Source organism: Mercenaria mercenaria, chromosome 2 (genome assembly GCF_021730395.1).
Source record: "Mercenaria mercenaria strain notata chromosome 2, MADL_Memer_1, whole genome shotgun sequence".
NCBI classification, from domain to species: Eukaryota; Metazoa; Mollusca; class Bivalvia; order Venerida; family Veneridae; genus Mercenaria; species Mercenaria mercenaria.
Window position 1 is genome coordinate 623,688 of NC_069362.1, and position 26,072 is coordinate 649,759.

The 26,072-nt window shown below is 35.6% G+C and overlaps 1 protein-coding gene across 1 annotated transcript; it reads right to left on the minus strand.

The window, feature by feature from the left end:
* Positions 1 to 1,136: 1,136 nt before the first annotated feature.
* LOC128555403 (uncharacterized) lies at positions 1,137 to 18,495 on the minus strand. The gene is made up of 2 exons (XM_053537682.1): positions 18,039 to 18,495; positions 1,137 to 1,195 (listed from the first exon to the last, which is right to left on the minus strand). The coding sequence occupies exons 1-2, from the start codon at positions 18,493 to 18,495 to the stop codon at positions 1,137 to 1,139; spliced, it is 516 nt and encodes a 171-aa protein (XP_053393657.1).
* Between the last annotated feature and the right edge of the window lie 7,577 nt (positions 18,496 to 26,072).

Consider the following 26,072-nt stretch of genomic DNA (forward strand, 5'->3'; position numbering starts at 1 on the left):
TTGGTCAGTGTAAATCCTTCTATAGTATTAGCTGCTTCAGATTCCAGCTGAGATTGCAAGTAGCTGAACTTTTGCACATCAGTTAGATTATAAATGAGATGTACGGTGGATTCGAATGAGTCCCAGAACGTTTGCCAACATAAAATAGAAGCATTACTTAGGTTGGCATGCGGGACCTTTCAACGACTTCCGGTGCAAATCAGTTGTTAATATTATAATCAAGCAAATCAGATATTCATTTATAATAAGGTTTTTTGCGAAGTATTTGTTCCAGTCAGATGGACGAAAACTTACTCTACTGTATGTCGTTTAATATCTACCCAAACAGGTAAATAGAAGAAGTGGAAACCCCACAGGTCGCTCAACACAACAAAAACGAAAATGTTGCAGGCTCGGTTTGATTGAGCCTGTTCTTGGACAGAAGTTGACATGCATGCTACCGTCCACGCCCTCTAGCCCCGGGTTGAGCAGAACTCAACATTAACACATGTTAAAAGTACAAAAAGCAATTAAGAGACATCCGCAGATGTATTCCAACGGCGGTGAACATGGAACCTTCAATGATACACGTGTTGAGTCGTGTAATTCCATGAAGAGCGGCGTTTGGTCCCCAGATAAAATAAAGGGTTTGCCCCAAACGAGAAAACAATGGGCAGATAATGTCAAATAATTTAGAGACATCCGCAGATGTGTTCATACGGCGGTGCACATGGAACCTTCAATGCTACACTAGTGTGTAATTCCATGAAAAGCGGCGTATGGTCCCCAGTTAAAATAATGGGTTTGCCCTAAACGAGAAACTAATGAGCAGAACTAAACAAACTGGAATTTAGAAAGGGGATCTGAGGTTATGGAGCCTGCATATCACAAGAACTGCCAAAAGACAAAGTTAAAAAGCAGGCGCCATATCCAAGGGGTGATTGTACAATACCCAAAGCTATAAAAGCAGGAGTATTGGAACCACTCAGGCCGAAATGCTCATGTTCAGAAACTAAACTGTACCAATAACATGACATAAAAGTCGTGCTGAACGATCTGAGAAGATGGAAATATAACAGCCCTGATTGAATGAACGGGTAGACCTTTTACGGCCGCCACACGGCTTGTATTAACATTTAACTTTTCGTACCCAATTTCTAAGTTTTTAGACCATACGTCTCTTCATTACGGTTGGCCATCACATAATCCTCGTTGTCTGAAAAAATGTCAGAAATAATTGCAACTTGTATAATGTAGTGAGCTCTACAGAGTTAGATAAAGATTGCTATATGTTAATAGACATTTGCGAATTAAGTCTACGTGGACTGTGAACACATAAGACGATCAATTTTTCAAGGGGACCGTCTCAACATGATTATTTGTGTGGTAGAAAAACATTCCTATAATGATTGTAAGGTCTGGCTTATTATGTAACCGCACAGGATAAGATTTGGATTGGTCTGTCCGTCCGTCTGTTCGCCTGAGAAATGGTTTGTTATACATATCGCACAAAGTATTTGATCTAGCGTCATAACACTTTTCTTGAAATGTTCTTCCATATTATAAGTTGCGCATCTGCGACAAAGTTGAAAAGATGAGGCATTCACGTCAAAGACTTTCAAGAACCGTACATGTCTGTGCATCCCTTGTGTGCAGAAGAAAACACATCGGATTGATTGTATAAACTGAAACTATCAACAAGAAATGGATTTCATTTCATTTATTTTGTTGCCATAATACAGTATAAGCCCGCCCGCTTAGCTCAGTAGGTAGAGCATTGGTCTACGGATCGCGGGGTCGTGAGTTCGATCCTCGGGCTGGGCGTATGTTCTCCGTGACTATTTGATAAACGACATTGTGTCTGAAATCATTAGTCCTCCACCACTGATTCATGTGGGGAAGTTGGCAGTTACTTGCGGAGAACAGGTTTGTACTGGTACAGAATCCAGGAACACTGGTTAGGTTAACTGCCCGCCGTTACATGACTGAAATACTGTTGAAAAACGGCGTTAAACCCAAAACAAACAAACAAACAAACAAATAATACAGTATAAATGGGAAGATTTTTTATTTTGGTTTTTCCTATTTTCAAGTGCGCCAAGCGGGGCAATATAGGAAAGGAATGGAGACGCAAGATATTACGTTTTCTACAGTTTTCACAATGATTTACCTGCTGACCTACTTTTTGATCCCAGCTGACCCAGTTTAGATTTTTTTTTCAAATCGGACGACGACGACGATGGAATACAGATAACTTGCGATCAGACTAGCTCATCTTTTCAACTTTGTCGCAGATGCGCAACTTTTAATATTGAAGAACATTTAAGGAAAGTGTTATGACGCTAGATCAAATACTTTTTGAGATATGTATAACAAAACATATCTCAGGCGAACAGACGAACAGACAGACAAATCCAAATCTTATCCTGTGCGGTTACATAATAAGCCAGACCTTACCATCATTATAGGAATGTTTTCCTACCACACATAAATTATAATAATCATGTTGAGACGGTCCCCTTGAAAAGCTATCGTCTTAGGTGTTCACAGTCCACTTAGACTAAATTCGCAAATGTCTAATAGTCCGACATCTAAGTTATCATTGACATACGAGGCGAGCAACACAATTAAGTTTAAAGCCGTTTGGAGCTAGGTTAGTCCAGTTCCTGAGGGGGTGCCTGTGTGCACGAGAGGTCCAGAGAAAATTTCTCTAGAAATGATTAGAGGAACATCTAAGATGTAAGAAAATCGATGGTGATGGTGTCACATCATGGTGCGGTCCGAGAAAATCCAAGATGGCCGCCAAGATGGCCGCCAAAAATTAAAAACTTCCCTTCTTTATTCGATGTGTCTGTTCTAAGTGTTTTTAATAACTAACTTTTGATTTAAATCTGGAAAATTATTTAAAACGCAAGTCTCAATACAAACATGCCCTCTTTTTTATAATAATTTCTGCAATTTTGAATATTTGGGGTTTTTAGTAAGAAAAAGTAGCTAAAAATAGCTTTTTTTCAAAACATTCTTTTCCATGTGTTATAGATTTTTAGTGTATAGGCAAAACATCCATAAATGTTTGTTATGCTATGGAAACACTCACACAGAAACAAATATAAGCTTATTAACAATTTCTGGATTGATATTTGTAACACGCACAGCTCTGAAAGTGGGTGGGGTAAATCAACCCCGGAAATCAGCAAATTTGGAATTCATATAAATCGAATGATTTTCATTTAAATTTCATTTTTACTGTACCAAGTATTAAATTTCTGCCATCTATGGAATATATATACTTATAATTGGCCCTGTAAACATCATAAATAGTAAAATTTTGAGTGGGTGGGGTAAATTTATAAAATTTTGTGTCATTTTCTTTAAGTTCTATATTTGACCAGTTTTCATAATTTTTTATCATGAGCGGTTTTAACTGATTCCAGTTATTGAACAGACTGGAACATGCAAGGTTAAAGAAGATCAAAAAGGGACGCTGTTCAACCATTGTACAGTACAAAAATTGCAAGATGGCCATCAAAACTGAGAAAAGGTCTAATAATTATCTTAATTTGTTATATAATGATAGAAATTTTTTGATGTAATGTTTTGTTCATGTTACGTTAAGTTTTAATATAAATCTAATAGGTCTTTAATATAGATCTCTGATATAGATCTATAGATCTTTGATATAGGTAATCTACACAATATCAAACTCTACCCCAGGAGAAACAATCCCCATGACTCTGACTTGTAATTTGAGTTATGCCCCTTTTAACCTTGTTTGGTTAAAAAAATTTATAAAGTCAAATATCTCTGTTACTTTCAAAGCTTTTGACTTGAAACTTAAAATAGTTATTAACTATGAAAATCTTCACCAGAAGAAGTAATGCTGATAACTCTGCTTTAAATTTTGACAGAGTTATGCCCCTTCCTATCTTAGATTAAAAAAAATAGGTTTTATAAAGAGTTTTACTGGCAAAGCTCTATTTCAGAGTCAAGCACTGAGAAAAGTCGAGCGTGCTGACTTACGGACAGTTCTTGTTCATCTGACTGTTTCTATCACAGTTTAACACATACAATAGGTATGTGCATTAATAAAACTCTATGGACATTCTAAGACACCATTTGGAAAAGTTCACGACACACTTAGACATAAAAGTACAGCTGTTTGGCATATACGACACTGTTTGACAAGTTCATGCCAAACTTTGACTAAAATACATAACTTTTTGACATGATAATATGACAAAATATTATAATAAGAAATAATCTGGATATGTTCATATCCCACCTTACCATAATAACATAACTGTCTGACGCAAAAAGGTACTATTTAAAGAAGGTCACACCACGCTTTGACATAAGATATTGCCGTGTGATATAATAAGAAACCATTTAGGCAAGTTTATATCACACTTAACATAATAAGACACAATTTGAACAAGTTGACACAACATTTAGACATAATAAAAAAAAGTATGATAAAATGGGACACTTTGTTGAAAGGTTCACATTGCACATGATAAGAAACTATATGAACAACATATCAAAAGCCTTTCGCATAATAACACGTCCCATAGACATGTTCACATTAGGTGTAGACAGGATGAATTACATTTGACTGCTCTACACCCGGCATGTTAAATAACCAGACTGTCTATTCAAAAAGAGCTAGGCTGTGTTAGCCGGACATCGGAAGACACTTTATGGACAAGTTTTAGCAGACTTTGATAAAATAATATGCGTATTTCATGTCTTAGTTTGTCTCATACAGCCATAGACAATATCATAGTTCTCATAGACAAGATGACAGTCATATACTTTCCACATAATAACATAGCTTTATCATAGCTGTTATATATTAATATATTGACAATTTCATACCAATCTTTATGACCATTTTGTGTCGATTCGCCGTAAAACCCAACTTACTCACTCACATTTTGACAAAACAACACAAACATTTCACATAATAACACGTTCTGTAGACAAGGTGACTTACATGTTGGACGTACATGTGAAGGTGTTGTAAAAAAGTGATAAAGAACGTGGCTGTCAGATCAAAATGAGCTAGGCTTTGTTAGCTGAACTCAACTTTCTAAACATTTCTTTCTTTCTGACTCTTTGTCCCTCTGATTATATCATCTTATAACTGGCCCTTTAGGGGATGCATTTCAGGCTCTGAGTAGCTGCATCTATCTGTAAAGGGCTTTCGTTTGATTGTATATGAAACAAAAGGGCGCTATATAAATTTGGTATGGTGTATACGAAGACATTATAGCTGTATGACTATGTGGACAACACATCCTGACATAAGACAAAATTTAATGCCGCATTGCATACATGTACAACTAATCTGTATCACTGGCAATGATAGAAGCAATATTTTCAAATATCGGCTCCATTTGTGCATCTTCTACCAGTTGTATGGTAAAGGCATTTAAAAACAATAATTGTCTTTCAAAATCAGCATATGGGAAAATTAGACCCATCGTGAAAATCACCACAAAAACCGATAATACGTTTGGCCAAGTAAATCGGCTGTCGAGACTGTTCGCTAGTTTTCGGCCTACTCCGTATTTCAGACCGATGTCTAACCCTTCTTCGCCAATGTACCGTTACATTAATACTTTTGATCAAATGGATGAGTTAGGGGTATTGTTAAGTCTAATTTACAGTGATTGAAGAGATAGATTAGAAAATAGAAACCTAAATGGCTGTTGGTGGTTTAATCAGATTACCATTTATAACGGTATTCTCAACAAACACATTATTATAATTTATTGAACACAGCTCCTTGTTAAAGCCCTGCTCCCGTCCTACCTTTTAACCTTGAATTGTCACTGAAAAAGCATGAAAATCCTGATTATGAACACTGACGTCTGTCAAAATAGAGTCTATTTTATATGAAATTCTATATGAAATTTCTGTGGTTTTGCGTGCTAAAGGTTGGCACGTGGCCGTTAACTGTTACCTATTGTAATCATGGGTTGCATAAACACAAACGAATTTGAATAGCCGTGGAGCAGGGCTTTAAAGATCTAAATAGATTATTCTCGGTATTATATTTCAAACATGCTTAAATTTTCAAAGCAATCGAATTTAAAACTGGTATTGAATGCGAAACTATCTTTTAAACAGCCAGCTTCCGGTAAAACCCAGTACTGGTGTCATATGAGAAGTCATGGTCATGACCACTTTCACGGACTCCTGGGTTGAGCGGCCGACACATTATTCACTGGACGACCGCTCTCCTCAATATATTTGAATTCCTGTCATCCTGCTGGATCTTATTTCAATTCTGCCTCGAAATTCGAAGAATTCTTTTTATTTTAATTTCGATTCAATGTAAGCGAAATTCAACAACATCCTTTCAAAATTTGAATTTTGATTTTCTACCTCTAACTTTCCCAGAATATGCCGCCTAAAATTTCAACGTTTCTTTTTTTTAAATTTTGAACTTCGATCCTCAAGCTGTTTAAAACTGACTATTGGCTGTAAACAAATCATATTATGGAGCGTTTATGGAGTGTGTGCTGTTTAGCGGATGAGAAGATATCAGTCTTTACCGTTAAGGAGCTTAAATTCCGTAAGAATTGGCGGAAACATACGAGAATGTTCGAGTCTTTCCGATAAGGAATAAAAAAACCTATACTCATCAGCAAAATGCTTAAAAAAGACCATTTTCTTCTTCACCTAGAAAACTGAAATTAGTATGAAACAATAGCTAAATGAATATAGATTACTAACCCGTTTGCAAAGGTCTTTAAGCACACATAAGAATCTATTTATTCTTTGTTAAACAGAAGAAATTTCAGCAAATTATCCATAGTTTACTATATTTCTAATTGTAGATAAACAGACATAAAGTATACGTAAAAACGACCATTTTCTTTTAAATTCATTTTTAAAATAAAATGTTCATAAGAAAGACAATGCATTGAATATTATCACATCGTTTGCAAAGCTAAAATACCTATAATGCTTTTTCCATGAATTTAAATAAAGCGAAGGGCTCCTTCTTTGCGCTATATAAAATATTTTCACTTGTGTGAAAAAATCGATGGGTCTAATTTTCCCATATGAGTAACACTATGTATACTTTTCTCGGTTAGATTTAAGGATATTCAGTTTAAAGGGCCAAAATTGGGTGAAATATGAAAGGCGTTTCATGGCTACCAGTTTGCTCCTATTGTTAAGAATACTCAACTGTACTATGTTACTGCAATGTATTTGTAAAACTAGCAACAAGAAAGTTTAAACTAAAATGTTAAAAAGTATGCAGAATTACCTAAAAAGCCAACTGTACTTAAGTTTTCAATTCGAGTTACAAAGTCATTCTTTCATATTTCACTTCAAATAAAATTAGTTTTTGCCATGCATGCCTCTGGTTTTGTTTTGAGGTGCTCTATGCTTCCGGAAATACTAACCTCACCTTTTATCATTTTCAGTATATTTAAAGTGTACTCTGGTGCATCTCTTCTAATAACGGTAATATAAAGAGAATTAACTGTTTTAATATTCAAGGTAAACAAAACCCAGCGTAGCATGCTTTACTTGTGTCATACAAATTAATCAATGTGGATGGAGTTTTCTAGTAATGATAAAAGAGTGTAATGATTTAGGCCATTTTATGACTTGCATTATTGACAAAAAGTCAAAATATGGATAAATAAGCGTTTTAAAGAACACTTTCTTAACTTACACAGAAGTTCTCTTCACTATTTCACGAGTCACAATGCCTTTAAGAAAGTCACCGATTACGTTAGTATTTTACATTTTGTGTCCACTTTAGAAACCCACATATAAATTTTTCTTTTTGAAATCCTTAATATTTGGTTATTTGGTTCTTTGAATTAATATTTGGTTAAATTCAAAAAAGGCACCTGCAGATCAAGGACCTTTTAAATCCAATTTCACTCTAACTCGAATATGGAAGACCCTTAGGTCAAACCAGTCAAATAGAAGTCTTAAGAACTTTTGTTTCTGCATGGCTTAACATAGTTTAAGAACTTCTCAGTTGACCTTGTAAATCTTATTAGCATTTTAAAGATGATTTGACGGTACTGTATCACAACAGTGTTACTATGTTGCCACATATAATGCATAAAAGGAATTATGAACTCATTGGAATTGTCATTAATAGTTATGTCTCCCACCACACAGTGGTGTGGGAGACATATTGATTTACTCCAGTCTGTGTGTCTGTGTGTGTGTGTCTGTGTGTGTGTCTGTCTGTTTGTCACAAAGCTTGTCCGCACTCTAAATCGAACATTTCTCATCCGATTTTCACCAAACTTCAACGAAATGTGTCTGTCAATAAGTGCTCGGCCAAGTTCGATAACTAGCCAAATCGGCCTAGGCACTTCGGAATTATGAAGTACTATACTACTAGTTTAGGGGTAAAACTGCGCAAGAAACCTTTTGGTGTCAAGAAAGCGCATGCACATGTGGATTAAGTAAACAGTATATAAAGACTGACTTACTATTTAGATAATTAGGTAGTTGTGGGAGACATGCGCTTTTCTCAAAGCATCTCTAGTTTTTTTTTAAATCTCTATATTTTGCCGATCTTGTATGTGAATCATTTCCAGTGATTAAAAAATACACATAGCACGTAAAAAGTCAACCAGCACAGCATTTTTATCACCTAGTGAGCAGTAGATAAGTAGAGTTGCATAAAATTTCAACATAGCTATTGTGTGTTTTTTCTCCGCTCAATATTCTGCGTACTAAATCGAAGACAGAAACATCTGAGTAAAAGCACAGAATGTTTCTCATTGCAGAGTTGGTGCAGCCGTTTCTGCGCATGCCCGGAATTATTATCCATTGCAACGCACCCAAAATTACTCATTATTTTTTGCATGTCCGCAGGCATTTAGTGTATAGTATGCATAATATACTGACTAAAGGTTAGGGTATCACCATGGTTACAAAATATATACATTTAAGATATTTTCGTTCAAATCTGGTATATACCGTAGTCTGTAATATATCACAGGCGCGCCAACTCTGTATTTAGTCACAGCCAAAAGCAGATGGGAAAGAAAACGTTATTTTTAAAGATACCAAGCTGCCAACCGCTAAGAAGCTGTTAAAATTTAAATTTTTAGTGCAAGCATTTGTTTTGGTTGTTTTAAATAAATTTTGGATCAAAGTTAAGAACATCGAAATGAAATAATAACATTGATATTAATGAAAATACAATAAAACCTAGAACTGAATTACAAGTATTTAATGATTTATTTTTATTTTTCATCATTTTTCTTAGTATTTTCTCAGTAATTATGTTTAAGATGTCATTAAATATCATGCTTATAATAAATTAGTGTAGTTTATACTAATTTATTTTCGCTCGATTTTAATGAAAGCTTTAAGCTTGTCTGAATCACTCTCGAGTCCGCTTCCTGGAAAGACCAGTACTGCTGTCATAATTATGAGAAGTCATGGTCATGACTCCATCGGGACTCGAATCCATGACCCACGGACTGAGCGTCCAACATCTTACCCACTAGACCACCGCTCCAGTTAAGATCTATATTAAAAGTCTATTGATCTATATCAAAGGTCTATTAGATTTATATTAAAATATCACGTAACATAAACCAAACATTACATACAAAATTTCTATCATTTTATAACAAATTAAGATAATTTTTAGACTTTTTCTCAGTTTTGACGGCCATCTTGCAATTTTTATACTGTACAATGATGCAACAGCGTCCCTTTTCGATCTTCTTTAACCTTGCATGTTCCACTTATCAATAACTGGAATCAGTTAAAAGCGCCCATGATAAAAGAAATTAAGAAAACTGGTCAAATATATAATCTAAAGAAAGTGACCAAAATTTTCATAAATTTACCCCACCAACTCAAAAGTTTACTAATTATGATGTTTACAGGGCCAATTATAAGTATATGTATTCCATAGATAACAAATATTTAATACTTGGCACAGTAAAAATGAAATTTGAATGAAAATCATTCGATTTATGTGAATTCCAAATTTGCTGATTTCCGGGGTTGATTTACCCCACCCACTTTCAGAGCTGTGCATGTTACAAATATCAATCCAGAAATTGTTAATAAGCTTATATTTGTTTCTATGTGAGTGTTTCCATAGCATAACAAACATTTATGGATGTTTTGACTATACACTAAAGATCTATAACACACGGAAAAGAATATTTTGAAAAAATAAGCTATTTTTAGGTATTTTGTCTTACTAAAAATCCCAAATATTCGAAATTGCTGAAATTATTATGAAAAAGAGGGTATGTTTGTATTGAGACTTGCGTTTTGAATAATTTTCCAGATTTAAATCAAAAGTTAGTTATTAAATACACTTAGAATAGACACATCGAATAAAGAAGGGAAGTTTTTTATTTTTGGCGGCCATCTTGGCGGCCATCTTGGATTTTCTCGGACCGCACCATGATGCGACACCATCACCCTCAATTTTCTTACATCTTAGATGTTCCTCTAATCATTTCTACAGAAATTTTCTCTGGACCTCTCGTGCACACAGACACCCCCTCAGGGACTGTATTAAGTGGAGAGATGGTCAGTTACTTGTGTATGTAAATTTAATTATAGTATAGAATCAAAGAATATGACTACTTTACACAAAAATTAGGCATAAACGGACAACACCTTGTATAGTGTGTGCAAAATAGTCAATAATATTTAAGCATATAAAACTGTCAACATTAATAGATATAGATATGAATTAAGCATATTTTGAAAAATCAGGATTTTTAAAAACAAAAATAAAAAGTGCCTTTTGTCAGTTCTCTCAAAAATCTCCACTGCTTTAAAATTTGCTCTGAAACTGTTGGTTGATGCTTTTTTGACAAGCCAAGAAGCGTTATAAAGTTTATCCCGAAAAGTATACACTTTTTTTCTCTAAATTACAAAGTTATTATTTACATTCAATGTAAATTGTACGGAAAGTCTTAGGAAATTTCATATTAAAAATGAATTCGGCATAAGTTTATAGTTTTTGAGATTTATTTTTTCTCTAAAATAGTGGTATTGTTTTTTTAGAGCAGTCTCTACTTTGACGGAAGAATTCTCAAGGAAAAATGTACATAGTAAGGCCGTTAAAACCTTCAGATAAATCCTAGGACCCATGTTACATATTAAAAAGAATGACGCAAAGTCGGTTCAATGTAAGGTAAGCGGATCGGAAATTCATATTTAAGTGAAATTATTTTCGGTACAATAAAAGTTTTACAGTTTCTCTATTGTAACAGAATGTACGGCAGAATCTACCAGAAAAAGACTGATCAGTATTATTTTTTTAAGAAGACGTTCTAACAGAAACAATTTACTTTCAATAATGGAATAATGATATTTTAGACAGCATTGAGAAAAATATCACTCTGTGAGAAGCTTATAATGCTCATGAGTTCATTATAGAGGCCAATGCTAAAAATTATTTATTATATGACGTGGCTAATGATTTCTACGAATAACTCCCTATCAGATCGGCTGAAGGAAATTCCAACATTGATATAAACAAAATTATTTCAATCAGATTCTTCTTCCAGTACTTTCCACTTTATTCGATTCACCAAAGGAAGGCTTGTATGGCTTATCCCGAATTTAGCTATTTCCAGACCTTTTAATCATTTTTTTTCCATATACACCTCTAAACCATTTCCCACAATTTTTAAATTATTTTCAGCATTATTCAGTTTTAAGAAATTGTGTTGGCACGTGCCTAAACAGTCTACGGCAATCATTGAAAACATGTTTTATTTTATTATTGTGTGTTAAATTAGTATTTGTCCTGAAATTTACCAATGTTTTCCTAGGGCTGACTATATACCGACCGAGACATTTTTAATTTTACATTCGTTCTTTTTCGGTTATATTAAAAGGCATTTCTAGTGACGTTATAATAAATTTTGTGACAGAATTTGTGTGTAATTGTCATTAGGATAGGAAAACTGACAGTTTCGTTGGCGGTAATAAAATCTTGAATTTGTACAGGTATTTGTTGAATTATTCATTTGAAAAGTACTGAAAATGTAGCTATTGTTTCAATTGCATAAATCAAATAGTACCCATAATCCTTCAAAATTTGCGAGATCCGTATGATATGGAATTAACCAACGTTGACATCTACTTGAAGTCTTACAAATATAACATTAGTGCAGTATATATTGATATGCAGTCAAGAAAGGATAATGACAGGCTTAAAGTAAAGTAAGTAAACCTTTGTTTATTCGCTTCTTTACAGAAGTTTGTACTGTGGGCATAATCTTGCTGCGTGAATTTGATATGACGTACATTATGCTACATAGAGCTAGTCCTTGTGTATTAGACAAAATTGATCTCAGAAATGAACAGCTTTTGTAGCGGAATACGCTTGGAACTCAGGACAAAGGTTGTTTAAGCGAGTTGCAGACCGCTTCTCCTCAACTAAATGTTTAGCCTATCTCAGTCATACGTCACCGTGAGGTATCTTGGAGTACGACTTTGTCAAAACTATCTTCCATTTCTTATTTCCCCTCCAGAATGTAAATATACGTATGTGCAGTGTTGTCGACGACACATGTCTTCGACGTCACAAGTGACGTCATACACAAAACATAACTTCATTCAAGGATGGTTAGAGATATAGTCAGCTGTAATATGCTGCGGTGGTCACTTTGTTAAAATGTTAAGAAGATTTATTTAACTACAGAAGGTATCCGGATGCTGAAACCAAATGGCAAGTGCTACAGTCACAATACAGACTGCTAAGTGAAATTGGCCAAATCAAATAACAATTACATTTTGGTAAACTGTTTATTTATAAAAGGTCCCTTTTTCCATAGTACCAAGTCAGTATATTGTCTGCAATGTCTTGGAATTTCATGTAAAACTTCGTTTTCTGTATTGTCAACACTGAACAATTTTCGCCACAGACTTAACTATTTAGATTAGAAATCATTTTTTTAGCTCAATGTTTAGGTGTATGTGTCCAGGCTTCGAGTAACGGAATTCAATGGCTGCTTGTTTTATTCTCGTACCAAAATATTTGGGAAACTGATGTCAACTGAACATCCTGGAATACACGCAAGGCAAACTTATACTTGTTCCAGGAGATATAATAATGGTGCGTAGGATGATGTTTTTATTGTTATGAAGAAGTTCTCTGGTGCAGTTAAAGGGTTGGAAACCATATCCATTACTAGAATCATTTACCTTAACAAAACAAAACTGTGCCAGATGTCTACACTTAAATAATACACCAGTCTAGATATCTATAGGGTCAGGTAAATAACAGCAGTGTTTAAGCAGAAATAACTAGAGTAAGACAGTACTAAGTACTAAAGCTGTAGATGGTCAGTTACCAGATATTGACAAATTACTTAATTTGATTTGATTCATTAAACGCAACTATCGTGTTTTGAGACAGAAAATTATTTTACGTCACTACACTTTTAGTAACCCTTGAAACATGTTGTGAAACAAATTTCTAAGGAGTGAATTCAGGGTTCCAACAAAGTAGAGAAAATAAAAATCCCTGACCAAATTCTACTTTTTTCCTGACCAAAACATTGGCGTTCTCTTCTTGAAGAGTATTCGATTCATACCATAAACCTACTTTAACATACCTTTTTCAGGTGGGCATAGGTTTAAGCGCCACTGGGACCAATATTTGTCCCCTTATATTCCTTTTTTTTGTAAGTTATTTATTTTTTTCGCAAACATTGTTATCGATTTATTGTACACAATGGACCTTCTTTCATTTGATGTGATTACAGGCCGCACAAAGTGAATTTACCTCTGCAACTGAAAGTAGCAGTATTAGACATCTTTGAAAATACAGAGTTACACGCGGTACAGTTTCCTATTTCGCTTGTACTCTTTAGAATGAATGAATGAATGAGTTGGGTTTTACGGCGAATCGACACAAAAAGGTCATATATCGCCGAGAAAAAGTCATATGAATTATGTTAATTGTAAAGCATATATAAAACTATTAAAGTAAAAAAGCAAATACATATATAGTGGAAAAAATCAGTTGCAAACACTAAAAGTAAAAGCTGTGAATAAAAATCAAATAAGGTTCAGACCTTATAATATATGCCTATTTGTTTCAAAAATTGCAAAATCCTGTCGGCATGAACCTGTTCAAACAACTCTTTCAGCGACTCAACATTATAGTATGAATTGCGCTGTGGATCGAAGTCAACACAGTCGATTAAAATATGTTTAATAGTAAGCGGTGTTTGACATGGTACACATTCAGGTTGGTCTACATTGTTCAGAAGATACGAATGAGTCAACCGAGTATGACCTATTCGACAACGAGAAAGAGCAACTTCCTCCCTGCGAACAGATCTATTTCCTTGGTGTCATTCACCTAATGTAGGTTTAATTTCACGTAGTTTATTGAACGAAGCATTGTTCCATGAAGACTGCCATTTAGTTAAAATGTATTTGTTGATATTTGACCTAAAATTAGTATATGGTAATTTCAATTTAGATTGATTTAATGAAAGTGATTTCTTTGCTGCGGTATCCGCATCCTCATTTCCGTAAATACCAACATGACTAGGAATCCAACAGAATATGATGGACTTTTTAAAAGATAGTTCATGAACCCTGAGAAGAATATTTTGAATGAGAGGATTTTCTGTATTACGGTTGTATATTGATTGTAAAACAGAAAGTGAGTCGGAAAAGATGATAAATTTTTCTTCATTATATTCTGAAATAAAATTAAGGGCCAAATCAATAGCTTTTGCCTCGGCTGAAAAAATTGTAGCGTTATTTGGCAAACGTAATTGTGATTGATGTAAATGGCTAACGGCGGCACATCCAACCTTTGAATCATCTTTTGATCCATCTGTATAAATTGGAAAATGATCTTTGTAAGTCGACTTGATTTCGTTATATTTGGACTTGAATATTTCAGAGTTTGTTTCAGACTTTTTCAAGGCGGTTTTCATATCAAAAAGAACTGTTGGAGAATTAAGAGTCCATGGTGGTGTATTCAGAACTAAGTTTTCTTTTATAGCATCAAATTCAAAATCATTGTCCTTCATAGAATTATTAATGCGAAATCCAAAAGGTTTAATTTGTTTTGGTTTTCTGTCATACGAATCGTGGTATTTGGGTTTAAATATGATTTTATGAGCAGGATTGGATTTGTTGGCAGCTACCTTCAAAGCATATTGCAATGACAGTTTTTCACGTCTCGTGTAAAGGGAGGGTTCGTTTGCTTCAACATACAAACTTTCAACAGGCGATGTTCTAAATGAGCCAAGAGCAATACGAAGACCTTGATTATTGATAGTATCCAACATTTGTAAATGCGATTTCCTGGCAGATCCATAAACAACACAACCGTAATCTAGCTTGGATCTAATCAAAGCTCTATAAAGTCTTAACAAAACCTTGCGATCTGCTCCCCAATCAGTATTTGAAATTACCTTTACAAGGTTCAACGATTTCAAACATTTGGTTTTCAAGTATTTTATGTGTGGTATAAAAGAAAGTTAAGTTTTTTTTTATCAAAAATAACACCAAGAAATTTTGCTTCCTCAACAACGGGTATTTTTGTACCATTTAGAAAAAGCTCAGGGTCACAATGTTGTTTCCGTAACTGACAAAAGTAGACACACTGAGTTTTTGATTGGGAAAATTTAAAACCATTTGCCATGGCCCAAGTTTGAACTTTATTCAAACACTGCTGTAATTGGCGTTCAATCGTACGCATATTTTTTGAACGATAACATATCAGAAAATCATCAACATATAATGAACAATCTGTCCCTGGTAACAAACATTTCACTATACTGTTAATTGTGATGCTAAAAAGTGTAACAGATAAAATAGAACCTTGTGGAACTCCCTGTGTTTGCTCAAAAGAGTCAGACAGGGTTGAACCAACACGTATTTTAAAAATTGCGATCGGATAAAATTGTGATATAAATGTTGGAAGAGACCTTTTAAAACCTAAGTCGTTAAGATCATTCATAATACCATACTTCCATGTAGTGTCATAAGCTTTTTCCAAATCGAAAAAGACAGACACCAGATGCTCTTTTTAACAAATGCATCACGAATAAAATATTCCAATCGAACAAGATGATCAGTTGTGCTGCGCTGCTTGCGAAAACCACTTTGAAAGTTAGTAATTAGGCCTTGAGATTCAAGATACCAAACTAGTATAGAATTGATCATACGTTCTAAAGTTACATAAACAACTAGTAAGGGCAATCGGTCTATAATTACTGGGGTTCGTGCTATCTTTCCCGGGTATTGGAAAAAGTATAGCTTCTCTCAAGGAATCTGGAAAAATGCCAGTTTTCCATGTAATATTATAAATTTCAAGTAGGAGGTCTAATGATTCTTGTGGTAAATGTTTTAAAAGTTGATAATGAATTTGGTCTGGGCCAGCTACAGTCTCGTGACATTTGTCTAAAAAGTCAAGCAATTCTGTGAGCGAAAAAGGTTTATTATAATCTTCATCATTATTTGAATCAAAATTTAAAGGTTTACTTTCTTTAGTTGATTTAATGTTTTGAAACCTTTTATCATAATTGTTTGATGAAGAGTTGTTTTGAAAAAGTTTCACCAAGTGTATTGGCAATGTCCTCGTTGGTAGATGCAATAGACTGGTCTGATTTTGTAAGATGGGTAACATTTGAAGTTTTTCCTTTTCCACTTATCTTACGAATCATTTCCCAGACTTTTTTAACCGATGACCTAGAATTAAGTTTGGAAACGTATGAATGCCATGATCTTTTCTTTGCTTGTTTTATAGTTCTGCGAGCTTTCACTCTCAGAATCTTAACTGATTGGAGATTGTCTTTTGTCGGCCGTATATTGAATTTTGTAATGGCCGCTCTACGTTTTCGAACAGCGGTCTTACAATCACCATCATACCAAGGCTTATTTTTATGTTTACCATTTCTTGAAGATTTAGGAATGGACTTGTCAGCAATATCGGACAAAAGCACCAAAAACCGATCAATAGGATCATAAAAATTGGTAAAATTCTCCAAAGTAAAATCATTTTTACATAACGTTTGAAATTGCTTCCAATCAGCTTTATTAAATTTGAAATATGAAGGGTGGTCTGAAGGCAGATTAGAAGTATTTGAAATAATAATTGGAAAATGGTCACTGCCATGCAAGTCAAACAAGTACTTTCCATTCAAAATCAAGAAAGATGTTGGGTTGACAAATTGTCAAATCAAGCGAAGAAAAGTTACCTGTTGCAGGATGAAGATACGTTTTGGATTTATCATTTAATAAACAGAGGGCATTTCTTTCAATAAAAGTTTCAATAATTTGACCTCTAGTGTTGCTGTCAGAACAGCCCCAAAATTCATGGTGACCATTAAAGTCTCCCATAAGCAAAATTGGGTGTGGTAATTGTTTTATAAGATCTTCAAGATTTAGTTTAAACTTGGGAGGTATATAAATCGATCAGATAGTAATTGGGCGATGCGATGTAACGTTTATTGCAACTGACTGAATATTTGTATTTAGAACAATTTGTCTGTGCGGACCTGCATTATTAATAATAATAGATGTACCACCAGAAGCTCTGTCAGTGTTAGTATTAATGAAGTTATACACTGAATAATTTTTGAAAGCTATTTTGTCCGTTTCCTTCAAAAATGTTTCACTAAGACACATAAGTGAAGTATTATATTTCGATAAGAGAAGGAGAATTTCATTATAATTTGCTTTAAGTCCACGGCAATTCCACTGGATAATTTTACTTTACATTTACATTCTAATATTTGTTTAAAATGGTAAACAAAAATTGGACGACTGGAAATTTAAACGATAGATTAGTGCTGCATTGACTCAGGAGGTGGGACCCTTTTGATCTTCACCTCCTTTGTGCTTGCTAAACTGGACGGAGCAGACAATGGCGGATCGTCATCATCCTCCCCTGTCAACCGGTTCAAATCAAGATGGAACCGGTTATGGGTTTGTATGTGATCATTTGATCCCTTTCCAAGCCCATCAGTTTTCAAGTCTGGGTGTTTGACTCACCCCACGTTGATTAGAGTTTGATGAAACGTTTTGTCGTGACGACGGCGTACTTGAATACTTAGGGACATTTTGTATAGCTGGTGGCAGTGTTGGGTTTGCAGCTGCCTTTTGAACTTGAGATGTCTGCGAAGGTTTTGCTGGTACTTTAGGCTTTTCACTTGGTATATCTTTGGCAGGTACAGAGTCAGTTTGCGTAGATGCGTCAAAATAAGTTATTGATTTGTTAGTATTTGATTTTGTGATTGCAGAATATGATGTTGTGGAAGATGGAGACATGAATTTAGTATTCGCGATTCGTCTGGCTTCAGGGAACCCAATGCCCTGTGTGAACCTGACATGGAGGACCTGCTTTGTGATCTTCCATGTCTTGCAGTCGCGAGACCTAGCTGAATGTTCCTCGCCGCAATTCACACAGCACAATGGTCTATTACACCTGTCAGGCTCATGAGAATAACCATCCTGTTTACATTTATGACAGATGTGATCTCCTTTGCAGTTTGGGCTCATTATGACCAAATTTGAATACAGTTGTAGCATTGAAGGGGATTCGGTATATACTGGTGACCTTTGTTTGGAGATAGCCTACTCTTACCAAAGACGGGAGAAATAGTATGCCAAAAGTAAGTATTATAGTGTTTGTAAAAAATTCTTTCCGTCTCGTTTAATTTTTGACCCGTCTAGCTGCAGTAACATGTTGATCAGCAAGACCATGCACAATTTCCGTCTCCGATACCCCCGCAAGATCAGGGCAACGAATGACCCCTCTTGAGGAGTTCAGAGTACGGTGCGCAATGCACTTGCAAGGATGGCCGAAAAATGATGTTGTACCAAGTAGATTTTGAGCATGTGCCGCTTTATCAACTTCAACGAGAAGATCCCTTTTAGCTTTTTGACAGATTTTGGTACACCAGCTATACTTTCCAGAGTTTTCTCTGTTACAAAAGGTGAGATGCTTGTCATCCTAAAGTTTTCGACTGTTGACTGAATGAGAAGGAATCGCGGAAATGGAATGTTTGAATTGAAAGGTCGGTGAGAATAATTCTCACCTTCCGTGCCATCGGAGTCTGTTTCGGTATGCGGGCTTTTATTTTTGTTTTGTTTATCCATGTTAAATGATTGGTATTCGTCACTCGAATCCCCCACCCGCCGCGGAGTGCAACAAGGGAACATGTAAACAGAGCGGATATCCAGCTCATGCATGTTAGGGATACTGTAGTGATATACTCGGCCAGGTATTTTACAATCTTGTTTATATCACCAGCTGTATTGCAGAAAAGCAATCATGGGACTCAAGGGATTGTTACTCTACCCACCCGATTGGCCCTAAGCCACCGCCTTCTAGGAAACATAGATTGAAGTATATATGAAAATATATTGTTAACTAAATTTGTGAACGTAATATGAAGTTTGCTAAACGCAGTAAAATGTGACAGTAGAGCAGAGTAAAATTAGATTTTGTGTAAGGTATTTTGTTTCAAAATTGTTTGTGAAAATATAAAAATGAAAACATTAGGATGCAGTTTGAAATAAACAATAGAAAAAAATGTAAACGTAAATGTGAGATTTCCTAGGGCTTGGCATGACTAGCCGATTGATCGTATCGGGCCAATACGACCGCCAAAACGTCTACACCGAATTAGAGGCCAAAGATGTGTATTGACACCCACACAACGAAAAGGTGATACACACATGTAAACAAATATGCATCACCTCCCCAGGGCGCTATGGGGCACCTCAACATCCAGGACCCTCCTCTCCGGCTTACGGGCCGCCACCCACGGCAAACTGGTGGCTCCATTTTCGGGGGAGTCTTACCCCTCTGCATGGAGATACAGCCGGCATTTTCTATCCCCCCGCCTGCAAGGGGCTTGTACTCTTTAGACTACATGGAGGAAATGTAGGTAGGTTTTACTTCTGCCCAAAACTTTTCTTTTGAATGAAGTCAGTAAAATATAAAACAGTCTAACAGGACTCAACCTTAATTTTTCAATGTTGGAGTTATAAGTCTGTCTCATTAAATCGTTTTTACTTGAGGCAACCTAGAAAAAAATATATTGACAGTTTTATGTTGTGTTTGATAATAGTTTACTAATAGTTTGACGTTTCTTTTATCAAACTTAATGGTATAATGATTTTTTGCAAATATTTTGGACAGCGGCATTCACTTTGCAACTTGTCTCTACTTGAGATTGAGAAAATATCATAAATTATACAAAACTGGCACAGTAATTGCAACACAGTGTGAAACAAAGTCAAGAATATACCAAGCTAATGCCATTTTTTTAAACATTACTTTATGGGTTTAATACCTTAAATATCAGAACCAAACCTGGTATAGATATCTGAAATTACCTAATCCTTACCCTATTATGCGTTATGCTTCAGGTAAAGGCAACTACCGGCTAAATATAAAGGTGGATTTTTAACTTTGGCCACAAGCAGACTCTTTGAAACCTTTTTATCCATATTTTCATTTTATTTTCAGCATTAAAGTGTGTAAGAAATAAATATTCAAAGAATCAGTTCTTTTAATCGAGCCCGCTTGCGGTGAGCTCGATAAATCGCCACTTTCGGTGAATGTGTGTGCGTGCGTCTGTCTGTCCGTGCCCGCGAAATGATAGTTAAGTGACTGCATAACGGTACTTTCTCTCTATTATGTCATTCATTCCGTTCTGTTTATGTGACTGTTAGAACAATAGAGAGAACAATGGGGGAGTCACATAAAGACCGTTTCGTTAGAACGTCCGTCCTTGCGTCCGTCCGATTTTATCCGAACTATAACTCTGACATGCATAGACCAATATTCTTTATATCTGGCATGAATGTTTATCTCAATGAGAAGGCGTGTCATGCGCAAACCCCATGTTCCTATCCCAAAGGTCAAGGTCACAGTTGGTCAATAGTCAAATTGAAGTTTGACCGGAGCATTTCTTCTTCATGCATGGTAGGATTTTGATGTAACTTGGCATGAATGTTCACCTTTATGAGACGGAGTGGCATGCGCAAGAACAAGGTCCCTAGGTCCAAGGTTAAGGTCACACTTGACAGCCGGCGGGCTCGACATTCTGCCCGTGGGCATGCTTGATTTTCTTTTCAAAATGGCAGGTATCCTAAACGAAAACCCTCTTACATCTTTAATTCTGCTGAAGGTTTAAAATACTTTTGTTAAACAGACTAAATGACAGGTTATCTGTAATCTTCAGATGTTAAATAAAGATTTTTTGGTTAGTTTTGGAGTTTGTCTCTGCTTTATATTTTTATTTTCATTTTTGTTTTTGCTTTTGTTACAAATTGATGTTTCTACTCTGGTTCGAAATACCACTGACCAATCACTAAATTCCTAGACTTTTTCCTGACCTTGAAAATAAACCCCTAACTTTCCCCTGACCCAGGGACCCTGGAATAGATTTTTATGAATATCAATGAGATATCCACAGTAATTATTGGTAACATCCAAAAGCAGTAAGTAAACGTTCATGCTGTTTTTTAAGTTTAATACTGTTCAGATAATCATTTACATGGGCATTCTTTTTTTTTTAAAGAATATTGCGAATAAGCAAGATCTCTTTAACATACCTTTATTTCATTGCAAGTGTGTGACATAAACAGGTCACATATAGACACTGAATTATAGAGATAAAACATATACAAAAGTGCAAATGATCTAATGTTAAAATCTAAAAAAGAATATCATAGATGAACATTTTCATTGAAACACAGCCATTTGACATTACATTGACATGTCTGGCATTAAAAAGATAATAGGTATGGGTAGATTTCTCGGAAGCACAGAGCATCAAAAACATAGCCCCAGAGCCACGCATTTACATAGTAGGCCCATAACAAAAAGAAGCTGTAATGGAAAAAATATTTCAGACGGGTTGCTTCAAACATCCAACAAGTACATATTAATTTATGCTAAATATTGATAAGGGGGAAGGAAATGGTAAGGGGTGGGGGAGGAATTCGAAGGTGAAAGTTGAACATGGACGAATATACAAGGGAATGCAATGTACTTTAAAAACAGTCGCACCACAACGTAAACCACACTAGCGCAAACACTCATGTACCAAAGATAAACACACACTTACGATCAACTGAATAACATAGAAAAACGAACAAGCAACACATAAGAAAACAGTAGGGCACAGTTATAGGCTCACAAGCATACAAACGCACCCACACAAGTAGGAAAAAACAATCAAGTACCGTCTTGGGATTCGGCTGCCAAAAATAAAAAAGGGAGCCACGAAAACGAAATAAAAGTAAAGGGGCAGGGGATGCAAAAAGTAGCGTAAATGCAAGGAAAAGGAGAGGGTAATAGGGGGAGTGGGGCGGAGGAAAAACGCTTACAACGAACAAGAAAATATACGCAACAGACAATACAAGACAGACAAAACAACCAGTTGAAAATAGTAAACCACAAAACACTCACTGATTAAGAACGCAACTAAATTTGATCTACTAATATCTATAAAAGGAACAAATATTTAAACGTGATAGCCTAGTGGTAGAGCGTCCGCTTCGAGTGCGGGAGGTCGTGGGTTCGATCCCCGGCCGCGTCATACCAAAGACGTAAAAATGGTACTAGTAGCTTCCTCGCTTGGCGCTCAGCATTAAGCGGGTAGTGCTAGGACTGGCCAGCCCGGTGTCAGTATAATGTGACTGGGTGGGTTATCATGTCACGTGTCTACGGCGTGATATTCCAGTGAGGCCGCACTATAAAGATGGGCATTGTGCTCACTGCTACAAGTAGACACCGTCGTTTATATGACGGAAAAATTGTTGAAAAGACGTTAAACCCGAACCCGAAGAGAAAATGCAACGAAACATTAATCAAGAAGTGGACGTGAAATTGTACACCTGAGGTTTCGTTCGGGATTTTCTGTCAGTCAGTCAAAGGTTATATCCCTTGATTAAGTAAAATAACTATTTTGATATTTATTAAAATATTTAATTGACGACGACAGCATTTCCAATTTATTTGATTCGTAAATTTCTTTACCTGTCCTGTACTTATCTGTCGGCTATATACATTGGTTTTATTTAAGACATGAAATCCTATTGGTCGGAGTAGTTTATTTAACGACGCGCAAGGGTTTTCGCGCCACTTCTTTAAAATTCTTGAGATCGTGTCACTATCTCGTACAAAATTAAAAATGTGTTTTTAAGGCACGCAATTGTGCCTCGCATATATCTAAATAGTATTTGAACCATCAGACGTTTGAGGATTGTTATATATATATATATATATATATATCTTTATGTAGTTTTGCACCAGGTGCTCTTGGACTTGGATCACAACAGAGTTACGGTCTTTGACCTGGTGAAAAATACACATGAGGTGCGTAAAAGCTTGAGATTCATTGGTTTCAAGATCCAGATCCGTGAGACACTAACCTCCTTTTTAAAGAATTATCAAGGTGTCATAGGACGCCATTTTAACAGTACACCCACTTAACTGATATTTTGTTATTATCTGCGTTCTATATCAACGTGTAATCACCAATGATAAACCAATAGTCTAAAATCATGAATAACAGTTTAAATCCTATACTTGCCCTATATGTCGGTCCATTATTTTCTCAAAACCTTGCTCTTTGGTCTCCTATTCATCATTAACAATTACTAACCTGTCACCCGTAACTAAATCTCCAATGCTCGGATACTATGTGTAACGCTTCATTACACATAATACCTGGTCATTGTAGTGATTTAGTTACATGTTACTGAGGTAACATTATATACTTTGCATCTATAATAAATATTTAGGATATTTATACTTGTTTCAGGTTAGTACATTTTTCCTATTTGATAAAGTAAAGTACATCACTTATAATAATTCATAGAAACATAACTTAGCTTTATATAAAGTATACAGTTGCACTGAAATCTCGAGTAATAGATTGTTAGTCTGAATAGATACATGCATATATGAACTTTGACCTCGTTTGATACATAATTTATGTTTACATTTTACTATCATTGTACATTTATTAAGATCATAATGTTTCATTACACATAATACCTGGTCATTGTAGTGATTTAGTTACATGTTACTGAGGTAACATTATATACTTTGCATCTATAATAAATATTTAGGATATTTATACTTGTTTCAGTTGTCTATCTGGCATTGACATATTGAACCCACTCTACCAAATAAATGTATGCCGACTGGGCTACGTCGACATTGGCGCCCAACATGGTTAATCTGTGAGGAACTAAGTCGTCTTGAAGACACCAGTTTCCAGAGATGCCACTAGATAGTCATCTTTGATTATTACAAACATGGAATTCTACACGTATATTACGTAGAAATTTTTTTTGGATGTTTACAACATACATGTAGTGTTGCAGTGAATCTGATTGGTTAATCGCAGTGCGGCATTTGCATATTACCAATGAATCTTTCTTCCCGCCATAGTGTACACTACTGATTGGATGTCACATGTCATATGACTTACCTGACCTTGGAGGTCACACCTGTTGATTGGATATTATATCCGCCATCATAACTGTTTATAAACATAAACACGTGTTTACATTCTTACCTTACCGGACCGGTCCATCTTACGTTACGTTTTCCTAGGAACGTTCAACTCGAGACGTCGAGTTACTTTGTACGTTTTCGAATACAAAAAGCTGAGACACAGGTGAAAGATAAGGATGCAATGAAAAAGGTCGAAAGACAGATAATAAAAGTAGACAGAGAAAGAAAAGATGAATATCCAGCTTTTAAACTGGGTTCACCAAAGATACCTTCATTCGATGGGACTCATTTCGAGAACTGAAAAAAGGAAGTAAACTGTCTCCTTCAAACAAAGATGTATCCAGATTATGCCATTTTACAGGCAATTAGAAATTCTCTGAAGGATGAAACACGACAAGTTTTGCTGACATTGAAAGCCACAGCAACAAGCAGAGAAATAATGGATAAGCTCAGTGAAATATATGGAGATATCAAAACGGAGGACAAAGTAGTCCAAGATTTTTATTCAGCAAGGCAAAAGCAAGGTGAAACAATATCTGCTTGGGGAGTTAGAGTTGAGACATTGTTTCAGAAAGCTGTAGATAAAGGAGAAATAGAAGAAAGGAAAAGAGATAAAAAGCTAAAGGAAAGGTTTTGGAGAGGACTAAAGTCCGAGAAATTGAAATTTGCTACAAGAGTATCTTATGAATCGACAGATTCATTTGAAAAGTTACGTAGGAAAACTCGACTAGAGGAAGAGGAAGATAGTAAAGACTTAGACAGAGAGAGGTCAGAACAGATAAAGATCAACGCTCTGCGGGAGAAGAAAATCGATGAAAAATTAGGTATTCTTCAAGAACTCCTTGAACGGATGAAGACAATGGAGTCAGATATAGGAAAGCTTAAACACCAGAACCAATATAGAAATCAAAGTAACCAAGGAAGGGGTTATCAAAGGAGGCCATTTAGAGGAGGATACAGAGGTAGAAGATTTGAATACAGAGATCGCCGTTCAAATGGAGATCAAACCAATGATAGAAATAGAGAAAACAAAGGCAAACACGATGATAAGGAACAATCTACAGATAGGAAAGAACAAATCTGACAAGCAGAATTTAAATGGGGACAAGCTTCCATCGGAGGGCCCGATGGAAGCTCGAAAGTAAAAGGCCCTAAAACAGATCTAAAGCAGAGGCTAATAGGAAAAGCAAATGAAAGTAAAATAATCATTGAAGGAAAAGAAGTTAAAGCTTTGGTTGACACGGGATCGATGGTAAGCACCGTATCTGAGGAATTTTATTCGAAGCTAGAAAACGGACCAGAGATACTGGACTTGAAAGATTTTGATCTAAATATCACGTGCGCTGATGGAAATGAATTGCCATACAAGGGGTACATAGAGGCAAAGGTTAACTTACCAGACATTAGTACAGATGGAATTGTTTTTCCCCTTCTGGTTGTTAAAACTACAGCTTATAGTGAACACGTTCCTGTTATAGTTGGCACAAATATTATTAGAGAGTTTGCAAGATTGCATGAAAATCCGTCGGTTGATACTGATCAGATATCTTTGGAATGGAAGACTGCGTTTGACGCAATAACAAGGTCATGT